At 40.6% G+C, this 16,491-nt stretch overlaps 1 protein-coding gene across 1 annotated transcript in view; it reads right to left on the reverse strand.

The window, feature by feature from the left end:
- Positions 1 to 16,491, reverse strand: part of Hecw2 (HECT, C2 and WW domain containing E3 ubiquitin protein ligase 2) — a 196,522-nt gene that overhangs the window by 73,577 nt on the left and 106,454 nt on the right. The window contains exon 13 of the mRNA XM_027396880.2: positions 11,443 to 11,628. Coding sequence (XP_027252681.1) covers positions 11,443 to 11,628 — 186 coding nt within the window. The remainder of the gene's footprint in view (positions 1 to 11,442; positions 11,629 to 16,491) is intronic.

A 16,491-nucleotide genomic window follows, 5' to 3' on the forward strand; every position in this document is an offset into this window, starting at 1 on the left:
GCACCTCTCCATTATTTCAGGGGCTCATTTTACATAAGTAGCATACCTGTAGTTTCTCAGTTGCTCAAATCTCCTAAACACTTTTATTCCTCAAATCTTTTAGAAGACTCTTTCTTCTCAACACATTGATGACATCACTACTCTAAAACACAATTGCTAATGGCTATCACTGTTTCTAAGTCATCCTAAAACTTTGGCTAGTTTTCACAGTTCCTAAAAATACAAGTATCTGAATTTTTAATGTCTTTAATAAACAAGCAGAAAAATGACAGAACAAGAATGTTTCCAGGGCTGGAGAAATGACTCAGAGGTTAAGAGCACTGGACTGCTCTTCTAGAGGTCCTGAGTTCAATTCCCAGCAACCACATGGTGGCTCACAACCATCTGTTATGAAATCTGGTACCCTCTTCTGGTGTGCAGGCAAATATGCAGATAGAACACTGTATATAAAATAGAAATAAGTAAGTAAAAAAGAAAAAAAATTAAAAAAAGAATGTTTCCAGTCCCTTCTCAGACTATGTGATTTCAAAGACTGAGTAGGTCTTTCCCAGCCTAAGAGAGAAGACGTCCTCTTTCTCAACACTGTGAAAGGTCCACGAGTAGCAGACATTCATAGCCTTGTATTGACAGGCTCTGGCTTCAAATTTCACACCGGCCTTCATTTTATTTAGGTTTCTAATATACCTATTCATGATTCCTGACATTATTCAAAATGTCATGAAGTGGCCATCATTTTTACAAATAACCATGTTTAACTCCTGCCTTTACAAAGCAGATATGATCAAGTCTCTTTTTTGTATAAATTATCATCAAGAAGATTTTACTACAAACATAATAATATAAACCATGTTACTTAAGGGAAAATAGAAAACGTGCTAAAGTAGTATTGCCCCATTATGTAGTACCTTAGGAATGCTTTCAAGAGATGGGTGGCAATGAGAGGCACCATGATGCACTAGTAATTACAAGCGCAAATGAGTGTCTGCATGTAGGTCAATGCTGATTTGCATATAGTGTCAGATCCTAATTCGATGTTAACAGGCTTGTTTAAAACCCATTCTCTAAAGAATTATGTAAATGCCTGGAGGAAAGGGACTATTTCTTACTCATCCTCAGTAGCTTTTAGGACTGACTTGGGAAAAGGAAGGCACCCAATAAAGAACAAAGTGCTCCAAACACATTCCAAGTACAAAGTGACAGCTCCTACTTAACTAGCCAAGAATTAAAATCTATGAAAAACACAAAAATAGCTAACAATGTAGAAACACTAAAAAGAAATGAAAGGGGAATATGAAACATAAGGTCCAAGAAACTAGAGAAGGTAAGAACTAAATAGAAGAGAAAGTTTTGCAACTCAAGTTATAGATAGGAATAATCTCTCAGACTAAAACTTTCAAAGTAGCAGGTAAAGTAATCATGGGATGCTTGGGACCCATTAAAGGACATGTCCATTTCTGATCTCTACCCTGCCACTCACTACTAATGTAATTTTGGGCAAATCGCATCCAATTTTTAAGGTTTATTTATTCTTTTTTCTTTGTTAAATTATAACATAACATAACATCTATTAAAGAAAAGCTAATGAGAAGGTTTATACACATTTTAAAACACAATTTCGCTGGCATTTCAAACATGAATTACTGCTATTATCATGAAAAATAGTTTTCAATTCTAAGCCTTTTTCCTAAACATTCCAAAGTTTCTTGCTACAGTCCATGCACAAGGGTGAAAACACAAACCACAAGGACCCCCAAGGAGATAAGCGAAAGCAATTCTCCCAGGCCCCTTGCATCTGAGGGTTCGAGACTAAGTCATTGTAGGAAGTCTCCTTCCTGGTCATCCTCTATCCTGTCCTGTAACAGCCAGTGCACTAAACAACTGAAATGGATAAGCAAAAGATGGAAGGAACTAATGGTGGAGTGTGGCTCTTGCAACTCCAGGAACCTCCTGAAAAATCCAGCTTGCTCACCTCTGAACTTCCAGACAAGCCAACCCCAGATGGTCACACCAAAATCTCCACTGCAAAGCAAGCATGCTCTCTCTAAACTTCAAACTGGAAGCACCATCTCAGCAAGGGGTTTTCATTATTTGAGTAATAACGACAGCTGGTTATTGGTCACTATTAATACACTTGTGTCACAGTTGTAGATTTCAGTGATACACTTGGGAACTTACAAAGGTGGGACTTGAACCCACCTTTCACCTGTCTCCATTGTCTAATGAGCACTCCTTATTCTCCCTCTCTCCTTTTCATAGCTCCTCTCCTCCCATGCTGCTCTCTGCCTACCATCTTATCCTACCTGCTATGTTCCTCCTGCTTCTCCCACACCTCATACCAAACTCGGTTTTGGAAAAGCACTTAAGTAAGCCTTGAACTGGGCTGAGAATCACAGCCACTCACTCACAGCACTTGGCTTCTGTGCTGCTGCAAGCTGGAAAAATTGCCACTGACTCAGCAGCACAGTCCACATGCCCTGTCCAACTCTCACCACAAACACATTAGACGCATGGCGGTGGCCAGGGAGTACTATGTGACCATCCCAAGGAGTTCTGTTTCACAGTCAATGGAATGTGTATACTGTTTACACATTTCCCAGTCCCAAGCACTTGAGAGGAAAGGTCCTGAAAATCTCCATCAGTACTGCAGATCTAGGGCACTAACAGGAAACAGCACCCAGGAGCAATTAAATTACTCTGCATGTGTTTTGGCTTTGCTCGGGGTCCTCCCCATGTGACTTTGGATAGGTTTCCTTAGCATTTTGCTTTATATGTGTAAAAGGGGGTGACTCAGGTCACAGTCAAGGTATGAAAACTGTAGGCTGCTTTAAAGTAAACTGGGCCTGGGTTTCATCTCCAGCACCACCATGAGTAAGAAAACCCAGGTGAAGCATGAAAAATCACCATGCAACTTGTAGGCTGGCTAGTTCCATTGGTGACACACATCAATTATATCAGAAAAGTGGATCACTTTCCACAGGGGAGGCTAACTAGTTTAAGAGAGCAATGAAGTTGACCTGGTCCTCTTTTAAAAAATTGGGTCACTTTCATGTCACAATGCTTGAATAGCCTGCAATACCTTATGAGTATCTATCTAGCAAGTAATTGTCTGAAACTTCATTTAAAAAGCAATCATCTGAAGAAATAAGTCCTTTTCAAATTAGCTGTTCACAGAGAAGCTTCTAAACTCCACCATTCCCTACTGCTAAATTTCATTAAGGAAATCCACACAAGCTTCACACTGCTGGGCCAACTAACACTAACAATGCAAAAACTGAAGGGAATGCAAATGCACCAACTCAAATCTCATTTTAAAAACATCTACCCTTTCACAGCTTCAGGGCACAGCCAGAGACAAGAAATATGGGATGCTTGGAGCCAAGTGGTATTTTAGCAAGGCCAAACAAAATACATTTCTTTCTTTAGACAATTCTTTTTTCTTTTTCTTTTTTTTTTTAAACTTGTATTATTTTAAGCAAAGGAAAAGCCATCAGCATTTATGAAGAAATACCAACCTCAGGCTCAACAAATCTAAACTAAAGAAGCTTGGAATTGTTTCCAGTTAATATTTTGCCAAACCAGGAATACATTGAAGGGACCATGTATGTAAACAAAGCGAAACACAGAGCTGCCTCCCCGGCCCCCACCGCACATCACTGTGGAAGGCTGAAAATGGAGTTACTCAGATCAACACATTTTCCATGGAAAACAGAGGCACTGCTGTAGACTCTGAAAATAATATGTTTTTAAAATCCCAATGCAAGTCATGAGGCTAACTGAGAAACACAGAAAGAGAAAGTCCATCTCCTGACTTGGGTGATTCCTTCTGGAGTCTAAGAATTTAGCAAACTTACTCAAGAACATCCGCAAAGCCCAAGCTTGTTCTAGTCCCTCACTCAAAATGACACACAGGCCCAGAAAGACAACTTTATTTTGCCATTTGTATTCTATAGCTAATAATTTGTGATTTTAAACATGATAAGCACAATATTAGCTTATATTAATTATATAAGATAATGGGTGTGACTGTGGTCTTTTCATAACTGTATCTAATATGCTTTGATCACATTTATCTTCCTGTGGGTTTTTCTTTGACTTGATATCTTTTGCCACTTAAAAATTAGTTCAGGGCTCCTCTAAAACAGTGAACTATCTACACATTCAGAGTTTCATCTCATCTCCTGGGCTGCTGAATAACATGAGGTGTCTAAGTCAGCTCATTCCACAAAGCTACTTGTAGAATAACAACTAAAAAGATACTCCACAAAAATAATAAGTTCAGCCAAATAAACAAAATGAAGAAAACTATAATAAAACAACAACCCTATATTTTACAAAGAGGAGCTTATATTCCAAATTTGGATTTTTTTTAAATTCATGTGAGAGTTCCAAATATTAAGATGCCTTTTACCCACTGAGTTGAACAGAACTTGACTCAGTAAATAATGACTGTCAGTTTGATGGAAGATGGAGACCAGGGTCAAACCTGGGACACCTGATACGACTCTACAGTTTGGTTACCTCTAGTCAAACAAAAATCCTCCAGCCTTCAGTAACTTCCACCAGGCAAACGCTTATTTTGTTCTCAAATCTCAAAACCACAACTGCAACACTGGCGCTCATCCAAGTTGGCTGTTTAGATCATTGTGATATGAAAATTCCCAGCGTCACTCTCTAAGTTACAGCTCTTTGAGTTACAAAGCTTAGATATAGAAATGGGTTTCAAATCAGCTGGGATTTATGGAGAGGAAAATACAACAAACTATGGGGAAGACTTTTTACAAAAAAATATTATTACTGATTATGTTTTTACTTTAAAAACATGAAGCTTATGATGCATCACCTTTAAAGTTTGAAATTTCTTAGTATTTCAATTTAGGCCCAGGTGAAATAATTAGGAAAATATCATATATTATTTAATCCTGTTTGAGAGTACAAAGCAAAGCAACAGAGATGGGAAAAGTCACTCTGTTAGTCTTAGCCCCCTGCAGGGGCTCCATGGACTTCTTCCTAGTGACAGGAGTCTTAAAATTTACCCATTACATCTTCACAGGAACCAGCCCTGTCTGCCTAGTGTTTTCCACTTCGGATTTTTCTTCCCCATTCCTATTCTCTCCTTTTAGAGCCTCTTTTAATCAGCTTAAATACTGCCTTTGCTATAAAAATGTACCACATATTAGCAGTATTCTCTAGACTGGACTCTTGCAGAACCTAGACCAGCACCATGGCATCATACCTTTAAACATTTTTTCATTACGTTTTATCTCTCTCTCTCTCTCTCTCTCTCTCTCTCTCTCTCTCTCTCTCTCTCTGTGTGTGTTGTGTGTGTGTGTGTGTGTGTGTGTGTGTGTGTGTGTGTGTGTAGGCACATATGTGAAGATCACAGAGTAACTTGTAGAAGTTGGGTATTTCATTCCATCACGTGGATCCTAGGGATTGAACAGGTCACCAGGCTTGGCAGCAGCAGACACTTTTACCTCTGAGCCTCGCCACCTGTCTGCCACATATTTGTAGTCATCTAAAGCAGAGGAATTGAGGTTCAATGGCAGTGCCTGGAGGAGGTGTGCTTGGTCCCCTTAACCCGAAGCCCACCATCCTGTGCAACTGCATGCAGCTGACTTCAGTTCTAGTTCAAAGCTACTCGAATTTCAAGAATATTTTTAAGAACCTGCTTTAATGAGCAAGGCTGATGCCACCACAGTAAGAAGACACTGATGCCTGGCACTGGTCGTGCATGCCTTTTATCCTAGCACTTGGGAAAAAAGAAGACACTGATCACCAATTCCACAAAAGGCCAAGAGATACCAAAATAGAGAAAAAGGGAGTATCTGGGTTATTCTGCAAGTTTGAAGAAGCAAATACTCCAGGCTATACTGTCCTGTAGCAGTCAAGAACAGCACACACAACCCAAACAAAATAATGAGAACTGACCCGCTGTGAAAGGCCATTCCAAGGGACCACCAGAGTAAAGGGAAACAGCAGGTCCCCAGAAGAAGGGAACAAGACACTGATGTTAAGCCTGCAGTGCCCTTTGTAAGTCACCAAGTACTCACTGCTCAAGTAAGGACTTGTTCATGAGTAAATCTGCTTACTTGAATTGCATTGAGATCCCTGCTCTGTCCAGCTCTGCACCTGGCTGGTGGGGGAGCAGGAACTGGCCACAGAACTCATCCTGCTCTGGGCTTAGCTGGTTGCAGCCACTAGTTCATTTTGCAGATGTGTGTGTGTGTGTGCTTCCTATCACAGCTGCCCCAAATGAAAGAACCTCTAAAGGCATATGAACATACAGACATGATTTTATATTGTGAAACTTAACCAATAATTCAGATGCTGAAGGAGACGTGAGCCTTGTCATCTAACCATTAGCAGGATTTGGTGCTAACCACAGCTCTCAGAGCAGGACGGCATGGGTACAAAGGCTGATATTAAAGAAAACTGAGGCTCACAGATGTCATGCCAAGAAGCTATGGATCCAAGAATCCTCCCAATTCAGCCTACTTTCTCAAATCAATCAAATTAACCATTGCACCCCCCCCCCAAAAGCAAAATAAAATACACAGAGGAAAAAACTAAGGTATTTGAAAATCAGTGTTTTCCCTATGGGGTATATTTTTGTTTTCTAGCTGTTATTGCTAGAAAACTAATTGCTAAACTCAGCCAAGAACCAGAGATGTTTTAAATAAAGTCACATTTTAATAGTATTTGATGACTATTTCTAACATAAATAATACAATTTTATCAGCACTGCCACTGAGATCTCAAATTACCCTTGGTTTTAATATTCCTGAGTGTGCCGAAGTTTAAAAACTATTATTATAAGAAGCAAGAAAAATGTTTAAATAACAGTTCTTTTTCTTTGTGATTCCTTCAAAATGAGATCTTTGCACTGAGGAAAGTGGCACACTCTTAGAGACCCAGTAGTAGGGAGGCTAAAGCAGAATACCAAAGTTAAGGCCTAACTGGACTAGAAATGAGTTCAAGGTCCAGCTTGATCAACCTTTTGAGACCTTGTCTTAAAAATTAGAAAAATAACTAAAAGTAGAGACAGGTAAGATACAGCCACAGAGTGTCTGCCCAGCATGTACAAGGCCCTGGGTTTAATGCCCAGAGTGTGGGGTTGGGGGAGAATATATGTATGTTTGTCCTAGAGGGAAATCCTGGGTCCTAAGTTCAACAGATGTATACAGAAGTTTATCACACAGTCTTGAAAGGCCAATTGTGTATAAAATTAAACCTGGATTAATTGTCAGCTTCAAGGTTATGGAATTAAGATAATTAAGGAAACAATAGAATTAAGTACAACAAATACTATAATGGAACTTTGAACAAGAGACCTCTCCAAATGAAATTAAGATCAGGAAGAAAAGCATTAGCATTATAGTTTGTTTGTGCTCTCCCCACCCCACCAGCACTTCCAGGAAGTGATGGCTCAGGGAGGTGATTAGGTAATGAGGATAGGACCCTCATGAATGGGATTAATAATGAGGATGGGAGCCTCATGAATGGCATCAGTAAGGAGAGTGGGACCCCCATGAATGGGATCAGTAATGAGAATGGGATCCTCACGAATGGGATTTGTACTTGTTCAAAGAAACCCTCAGAGAACTACCTTATAACTTTTGTCACTTATAAGATGCAGGCCCTCCCTGAACACCAAAGACCTGCCAGTATCTTGATCCTGAACATCTAAACTTCCAGAATTGTGAGGAATAAATTTCTGTTGTGTGTAAGCCCTGCACTCTATATTTTACTAAAGTACTTTTTAAAAAAGCCAAGATTACCACATAATTAATATTAAATCACAGAGGTCAAGGAAGCAGAAACCTATACAATCTAAGAGCTTTGAAAAGGGAATTTCTACCCTTTAACTGAGTCTATTCATTTAAAAACTAGTTTTCCTAACACTGAATTCAGATACCACACAATTCATTCATTTAATGTATCTGTTTTACTCTTTTAGTGTAGACATAGGGATGTGTAAGCATGAACACTATCTAATTTTAGGATAATTCCCACCCCCAAATGAAATCCTATACCCATTAGCATTAGGAAGCCAATAGTCTACTTTCTGCCTCTCTGCAGTTGCCTATTCTGGCCATGTCACACTATGTAACCTGTTTAGTTTCTTTCCCTTAGCAAGCATTTTCAAAGTTCATATGTATTGTGGCATGCTATCTATTTCATTCCTTTGTAGTATCAAGTAATGTTCCATTGTATCAATCTACTATATTTTATTTATTCATTGATACACATTTGGCTTATTTCCAACTTCTACTTCATAAGTAATATAGCTATGAACATTCAAATGCATGCTTTTATGTTGGGTGTAGATTTCTCTTGGGTGTATATATAAAATTGTCAGATTATATGACAGCTACTTGCTTAATATTTTCAGAAACTCCAAGAGTATTTCCCACATTAATGGATCATTTTATGCTTCTATCAGCAGTATCTGAGGGCTCCAAATTCTCTACATTCTCCCCTTCCAGAATTTAATGTGATATTCTTACTATTTGATTATTAATCTTTAGACTTATTTACTGATTTGCTTATTTTACCTTACATATATGAGTGTTTTACCTGCAAGTATGTATGTGTGTACCATGCATGGGTTTGGTGCCTGAAGAGGTCAGAAGAGAGTGTTGGATTCCCATGGAGCAGGGGATATGGGTGTTGTAAGCTTCTATGTGGGTGCTGGATATCAAACCAAGGTCCACTGCAACAAGTACTCTTAACCACTGAGGTATCTCTCCAGCCCTGTCAATCTTAAATGAATGTTCTATGCCATTCCCTTTATCTGTGTGACTTACAAATGGATTTCACCTTATAACTCCCAAAGCAAACTGGGTCTATGTTCCTGTGAAATCTCACAGTCATCTAATTAAAAATTGTCCACACAAAAAAGAAAATCTTTTCCTAAATTAAACACACCTAAAGTACACATCACAAACATGTAGTGTAAGCAATCTAAGACAAATCATGAATTAATTAAAAGAGCTCAGATGAAAGGCTTGAGAGACAACTCAGTGTTGAAGAGCAATGGCTGCTCTTCCAGAGGACCCAGGTTCAAATCCTGGCACCCACATGGCAGCTCATAAGCCTCTGCAACTCCAATCTCAGAGGATCTTAGTCCATCTTCTGGTCTCTAAAGCCACTTCATGCACATGGTATATAGAGATAACTGCAGGCAAAATAACCATACACATAATATAAAAAATAAAGGGGGGGGAGATGGGGCCAATGGAAGATATATCAAGTGAGAGAGCAGATGGGAGGGGTAGGTGTAGGGAGAGAGCCTGGAAGCTTCTTGCATCATTCAAAGTGAAGATGACCACAGGAAACCACAGGTGATATTTCATTCATCCACTTGTTTTCAGAAGCTTCTCCATGAGTGCACTGGGATAAAGGGGAGTGACCCAGACATAAATAAATGAAAGTGCATGTGGGGATCCTCAGCTAGGACCCATTAATAACTGTATCATGAGGCAGATGAGGACCTCTCCCAGGCAAGTCCTTGCTATTGGCACAATTCAAGAAGACAGTCATCCACCTGCTCACCAGTGAGACTGAGGGGAAGGGAACATTGTACACCAAGACTATTGCTTATTAAATGTGACATCTCACTTTTGAGACAAGGCTGTGCTATGTATCCTCAGCTTGTCTTGAACTCACCATGTAGCCCAGGCTAGCCTCTAACTCATGCCAATCCTGTTCAGTTTAGCAGTGATGAGATTACAGGTGTGAGCCATCACACTTGGCCCTAATTATGGGTCTTGGTCAATCTAAGTAATTGCTGAGCATCCTTCCAATCTATTGGAGCAGACCTAGCTGCAGCAATGCCACATCCTTCCTGGTGTCCCTGCTTCTGTCTTCCTAGTCTCCTGGCAAGTCTCACTGTCATGATTCTGACTCACTGTCATTTAACCTGTGGTCCAGGGACATAATCGCAAATCCATTGTCTTTATCTCTTCTAAATTCATCCCTGACACCACTAAACTTGTTTGGGAACAAGAGACTTGTTAAACAGCCCTGTAGAATCAAGTCAGTAGTTTAACGAGTCTGTGCATTCTTCCTCACATTAAAAAAAAATGCCTCAATAGCAACTGCTTTGACTGCAAGGGGCTTTCTGATAAGATTGCTGGGGGCTGAATTAGAGAGGAGGAAAAGATCACATGGTATCAGAGGTCACTTCGGGGAAAGCAGCATGTATTGCATACTTTACTTGTTCCATTTGCCCTGAATGCTCTTCCCAGTATAGCTCACACCTCATGTCCTTAATGCTTCCCTGTCTATCATGACTTCCCCAGCCACCTCTATAAAACACCACCCATTGCTATCTTTCCACAGATTCTGCCCTCTGCTTCAATCAACAATATGATATTAATCATCTCCCAGCACACAGTTGTTTTACTTGCCTCTTGTCTGTCTCTTTTCTTCAAATGACATGCCTCTACAGTATCTAATCTGCTTTGCATTGGTGCTCAAAAAAGACTGACTTTGCAAAAATATTGTTACGTACTTTAAATATCATCCCATTTAACGCCCCTTTTCAGTGTTATACACAAATACTTCATACAGACAGAGAAGCTGAGGTTGGTTATGCAAAATTTAGAAAATATAATGTCACGGTCAAGCAAAGGGTTCATCTGGGTCACAGCACAGCTCAGCCATAGCTTGTTTTGGTGATGTTGGGTAGGTTGCTGAGCCAACAATGGTGCTTTGCTGTAATGTAAGAAGCCTCTATTCATCTATCAAGACCTTAAACACTTCACGGTTCACAGGGGGGTGTCAAGCAAATGTCAAATAAAAATAAAATGTTCACTAGGGAATACCTTCTAACAAAACCAACTTTCTCATTGTGACCTCTTACTCATACAAAACTTCCTGATTAAAACTGGACTTTCTGGTTCTCCGTCTACACAGGAACCGAAGATGTCATTACTCTGGTCTTTATGTGCTTCTCATCATAAACTAGGGAGTTAGTTGTTCAAGGTGCAAACAGGCCAGGGCTCTGAACCATGATTGAGGCTCAGACTCGGCCAGCGTCTTGCACAACGGCTCAGTGATTTCTAGTGTACTCTCTAAACAGGACCATCACTTCTTATTCTCCTGTCTGCAACACAAGTTAGACACTCAGGAGAATAAGTATTACCACTCAGAAGCACAAGTTAACACCACTCAGGATTCTTTTGTGTAGTCAGTGGAAAATGGTAAGAGCGCACAGACAGAGGAATGGCCAGGGAAACATGGCTTCCACCAAACCCACACCTCAGGGCACCATATACTACTTCCACATTTGGAGATCTGGAGTATTTGGAGAGTGTAGCAGGTTTGTGTTGAAGGAGGAGATGGAATGCTTGCACTACCTCACTGCAAAGGTAGTGGGAAGCCATGAGAACAGCCAAGGCCACTCAGCCGCTCACTAGGGTGGCTCACTCAGGTTACCTTGCCCTGATGATCATGTTTCATCTCCCAGCCCCTCGGGAGTTCCAGCTGTTTGTTCGCAAACATGTTGAGGAATCCCACGAGGTCCCTGTTATGCTGATAGCGTTCGAAGTGGTGGGTGTCCCTCCGGACTTTGGTGATCATGTGCTTCAAACACGTGTTGTTTGTAAACATGCGGTAGGCACTCTAGAGGAAAGCCAGAGAACAGCTGTTAGGCTGCCTGTGCACACAGGGCATGGTGAGTACTGCACCAGAGATAGCAGGTCTTTAGGTATGTAAAACATGTAAGCAGGTTTCTGCATATCTTCAGACACACATAATGGAAGAAACGGCCAAAAGAGCACAAGTGGCTTGAACACACAGAAACTGAAAAACATGAGGCCCTCTCTATCCATGGTTTCTAGCTTTCTTTTTTCTCCTCTCCCTCCCCCCGCCCCCTTTGGTTTTTCAAGACCAGGATTTTCTAGGTAACAACCCTGGCTGTCCTGGAACTCACTCTGTAGACCAGGCCAGCCTTGAACTCAGAGATCCACCTGTTGCTGCCTCCTGAGTGTGGGGATTAAAGGCATGCACCACAACCCTCTGACCTGGTTTCTTGCTTTCTAAAGAACAAGCATGTTGTGGCATTTCTTTCACATGGGACATTAGATTCCAGGGATGATTTTAGTAAAACACACAATAAACACACCACCTGACAATGAACCCCAATAGTCTGTTCTTCTTCCAGCTTTTGACCAGGTCACTGGCTCAGAGGGTCAGACAATGTAGAAGCCTAGAGTTAAGGGCCAAGCTGTATGGAAAATGCTTGCTATATATTTGAACATCACACACACACACACACACACACACACACACACACACACACACACACAGACACACACTGAGTTGCTCTCACTGTCAGTCATGTCCGTGGAGACTGCAGCAGACAGAGACACTCATCTCAACCACCACACCCTCCTGGGTCGGGGGCTGGGGGGTAGATGCTCAGGGAACCAGAGTGAGTTAGAACAGCTTGGGCATCATACATCCCTCCCTGTTTTGTCTTGTTTTGGTGCCCCCTACCCCAACTCCTTGTCCTACACACAGCTGCATTTATTAAAATGCACATTTAATAAAACACCATTCTATTACCACTAAAAAAAAAAAGAAATTATCTTGTCATAAACATTACTGTTTCAACTCATTATCAAAGACTGTAAAAACTGCCCACACCTCGGTTAGTCAACAAATACATGAGCTAATACATGTGCGAAGCAGCAGACAGGGATCTGTGCTCCTGAATCACTAGGAAATTCATATCCAGGAAGTTGAGTACGCTATGAATGATCTGTCTTGGAATTCTATTCTTCACTAATGCAGGGAAAGGGCTTCTGAGTCCCCTTGTTTTCAGCATCCCAGCAGCACTAGGATTGATTGAGACTGGAGGTCTTTGGGCTTTTCTTCATGGGCTTTGCTATTTCTTTCAGTCTTAGCCCAAAGTAACTCCCAAAGACACCAGAGTACCTGAAAACAGTGCCAACGTAACAACCATCTACCATCTGTGTTGTATCAGTACTACATAGTGGCTACAAATACAAAAGATGAATACATGTGACAACAGTCTCTCCAGGGTCCCTCAGAGTGCTCACATTCCACTCACACATTTATGGCTCATTGTGGAGCCTGTGGAGCTTTCTTCCCTTTGGCATAGCAAGCACAGGAAGTGGGAACTCTCCAACCTGGCTTGTGAGTGTGTTGGGATCTGGAGAATTCTAATAACTTGACTTGGAATGAGAATATACCTTTGTTAGCTTAAGTCATTGGCATTTGATAGTTCTTTTGCTTGGTGTGTGGCAAAAAGTGTTCTGATTAGCTCCTGTCATAGATAGTTTTTGCTTTGCACTTAAAATATTCTTCCCTATCAAAACACATAGAAGAGGAGGAGGGCAGGAAGGAGGGAAAGAGGAAGGGAGAGAAGGAGGACAGAAGGAAGGGAGGGCCGTCACCATAACGAACCAATCTCAGATCTTAGTTCCTTAAACCAGAGTCTGAAATACCGTGAGACATTTCAGCTTGCCAGTCTAAATGAGGATTGTTTTTGATGGCTGGAGGCTTTGTGTGGTCCAGAGCCTCAGTGCTTAAAGCAGGCAGAGGTTCAGGGAACATGAGAGCCTGGGAAAACGATATCATGAAAACAGAGGGGGCTAACAAAATAAGAAGGAGGTTGTCAGAGAGAAACTTGGACTAGCTAATAGTTTATCCTGTGGTTAGCCCGACTTGAAGTTTTCACTACCATGAGCGGGCACATACTTCCTGCATTGGCTCTGTGCTTCCTCATCTGCTTTCACACGGTCACAGCAAGCTTCAGTGCCTGAGACAGCATCAATCTGTGAAGTGATGACAAAGAGCTTTCCAGTCATACTGTGTAACAAGCCTCTCTGGGGACAAACTATTGCATGATGATTGTGTTGAAGAGATCATGCACTGGCCATTGTTCTAAATGGGTGTAGCCAAGTAGACAGGACACTGATTCCTAATCTAGAGCACCAAACACGTCCCTCCCATCTGCTAAAGAGAGGCAGCAGAACTCCAGTAGAGCAGGCCATGGCAGTTAGGGTCAGGAACCCTTGCCAGCCTCGGGCTTCATGTAATTCCCAGCGGATGGACACACAACTCTGTAAGCGTGGGAATCTTACCCAGTCTTATAATTAATTATATCCTTTTATCTTCTTCCTCCCCACTCAGTGAGACGTTGAACACTGTGCCAGGTTTGACTGATCTTGGAAAAAGCATCTATCCAAGTAAATTAAGTGTAAGAAGAATCTTTTTCTCATTAGTAAGCAGTAAATGACCTTTAGAATCACAGCCTTTTCAAGTCTGAAAAACGTTCACATGACTGTCAAGGGGCTCAAGCAAGCGCCTTTCCAGACTGCTACATTTTCATAAATAAAGTAGTTCTGAACAAACATATATGTAAGCATTCAATACATACACTGTAATGTGTGCATAGGTACACATATACAATGCGCTATATCTATTTAGAGCTGTAGATACAGATAAAGTTTAGAAAGAATATTTATATATACTCCAGTTTACATAGAACTCTGTTGTAACAGCTACAGAGACAAAGAGTCTTAATCTCATTTGCCTCGACTTGCTCAGCTGTGAAGAGCAATAAGAAGTCTCCTGGTTTGTTGTTGTTGTTGTTTTTTTCATTTGTAAAATTCAAAACCAGGCAGATAAAGGATGTAAAATTGCTTTGAAGAGGATGTAAAATTGCTTTGAAGATGTACAGGTCATAATAGAATACAGGATATATGTAGTTAAGACTATCTGGGGGTTATCACAGTCTATCTGTCAGAACAGACACATATAGTAGTAAAACTGCTTTCTACTAGCCTTTGAAGCTCGTGGCCCAGCAGCCCATTTCCTATTAACTGAAGGGTCTCATAATCTGTCATTAACTATGTGCCAAGTTCTGCCTGTGTGAGACCCCGAGGATACAGACCTAAGCAGTCAAAAACAGGAAGATGGTCCATTATATATAGGAAGAGTGGTGGGAAGAGAGGCAATGCAGACAGAAAACTGGATTGGAATAACAGAGGTCACAAGGGCAGGGAACATGATGGAACTGACTGGCAGACCTAGCAGACTAAGAATGGGCCAGTCCAGTCAAGAAACACTCAGCAGGTGAGCTCAGCATCTTAGTGGAGGGTGACATTGGCAAGGCCACACATTAAGAGAAAAGAGGACTCCTCATTTTCCCACTGGGGGTTAGTGGTTCCAGCTAGGTAAATGGATTGGATTTCTTGTCCAACAACAGCAGCCTAGAAAAGAGTCAATGTTGCATATTTCATGCCCCAACCTCGAGGCACTACTCAGGATGAGCTCACTGGGGATCTGGTTGTGGATTCCATTGTGGTGAATCGAGCAGGCAAATGTTGATGGGAGATGAAGTACTTTTAAATGATCTCTGACCAACAGAATGTTTTGGTTTCCCTTGATGCGAAGTTAACACCCCATTTAGCTATTTCTTTTGTCGTCCAAACTGCCTCCCCCGCCCCCCCCTCTATGTCACCAACCTTCCTATAAGACATCAACACTCAGTGGCTGAATCAACAGCTTCCTTAGTAGAATCTTGTTAAATCTGGAGATTAAATGTGTCTTCCTTGGCTAAGTGTCTGAGGTTTTACAAGTGAAAAATACTGAAAGGAGTTAAAGGAAATACCTTGGTCTGTTTGGCAGCAATCAACTTAGTTCTTAGTAATCAACTACAATGCAACTGCAAGTAACAATCTAATCCTGGATTTATTGATGTTGAAGTTGTTCTTTAGTGTTGTGGTGGCCAAAGCTCCTTGATTGCCCATTCTAATTTCACCTAGTTCTGTTCATTTCAAAATAGACCACTAAATATACTACTAATGAATAATACATTTTATTTAGAAACTCTTCATCAAGAATAGGTACTCTTAATTCAGATTTGGAAATAACATCTTTGACTCAATAACAAATGCCTCTGGTGTCCATGGAGCAAATATCAGTGACGTAATTTACTCACAAAACATAAATTATTATTAGCAAAATCAAGAAATACTGGTTCCAGAACAGGCCAGCTAGTATGTGGAAGTAATTCTGTATGCTACAGTTTGCATTAATATGGTTTTTAATTGATTTGATTTTAAATAATTTAATTTTGAATTGTTTTCACCTAGCTAAAGAATAATATGGAGGGAAACTTACTTTTATTAGCAGAAATACCTGTAACACATCAGCTCAGCTACTGTGAAGCAGCTGTAACTCCTGATTTGTAAGACTATGCTTAAGATGTTATTTGTAAACTTTAAAATAATATTTTTCTTCATTAAGTACTAAGGAATTTAGATAATTGAATGAATGCATTTTTAAAGCTTATTAAAAGTCAGGGTAGTAATTTTTAGCATGTACGTTGAAAACATCATTCTGTTACATATAATTAAATGTACTTACGTATAACATAAGTTAGACAAACACAGGCATCTCTACTCTAAAAGACTGGGCTCTAGTAACTAAATCTCGGGTTAGTTCGGCGAC

Source organism: Cricetulus griseus, chromosome 2 (genome assembly GCF_003668045.3).
Source record: "Cricetulus griseus strain 17A/GY chromosome 2, alternate assembly CriGri-PICRH-1.0, whole genome shotgun sequence".
Lineage (NCBI taxonomy): Eukaryota > Metazoa > Chordata > Mammalia > Rodentia > Cricetidae > Cricetulus > Cricetulus griseus.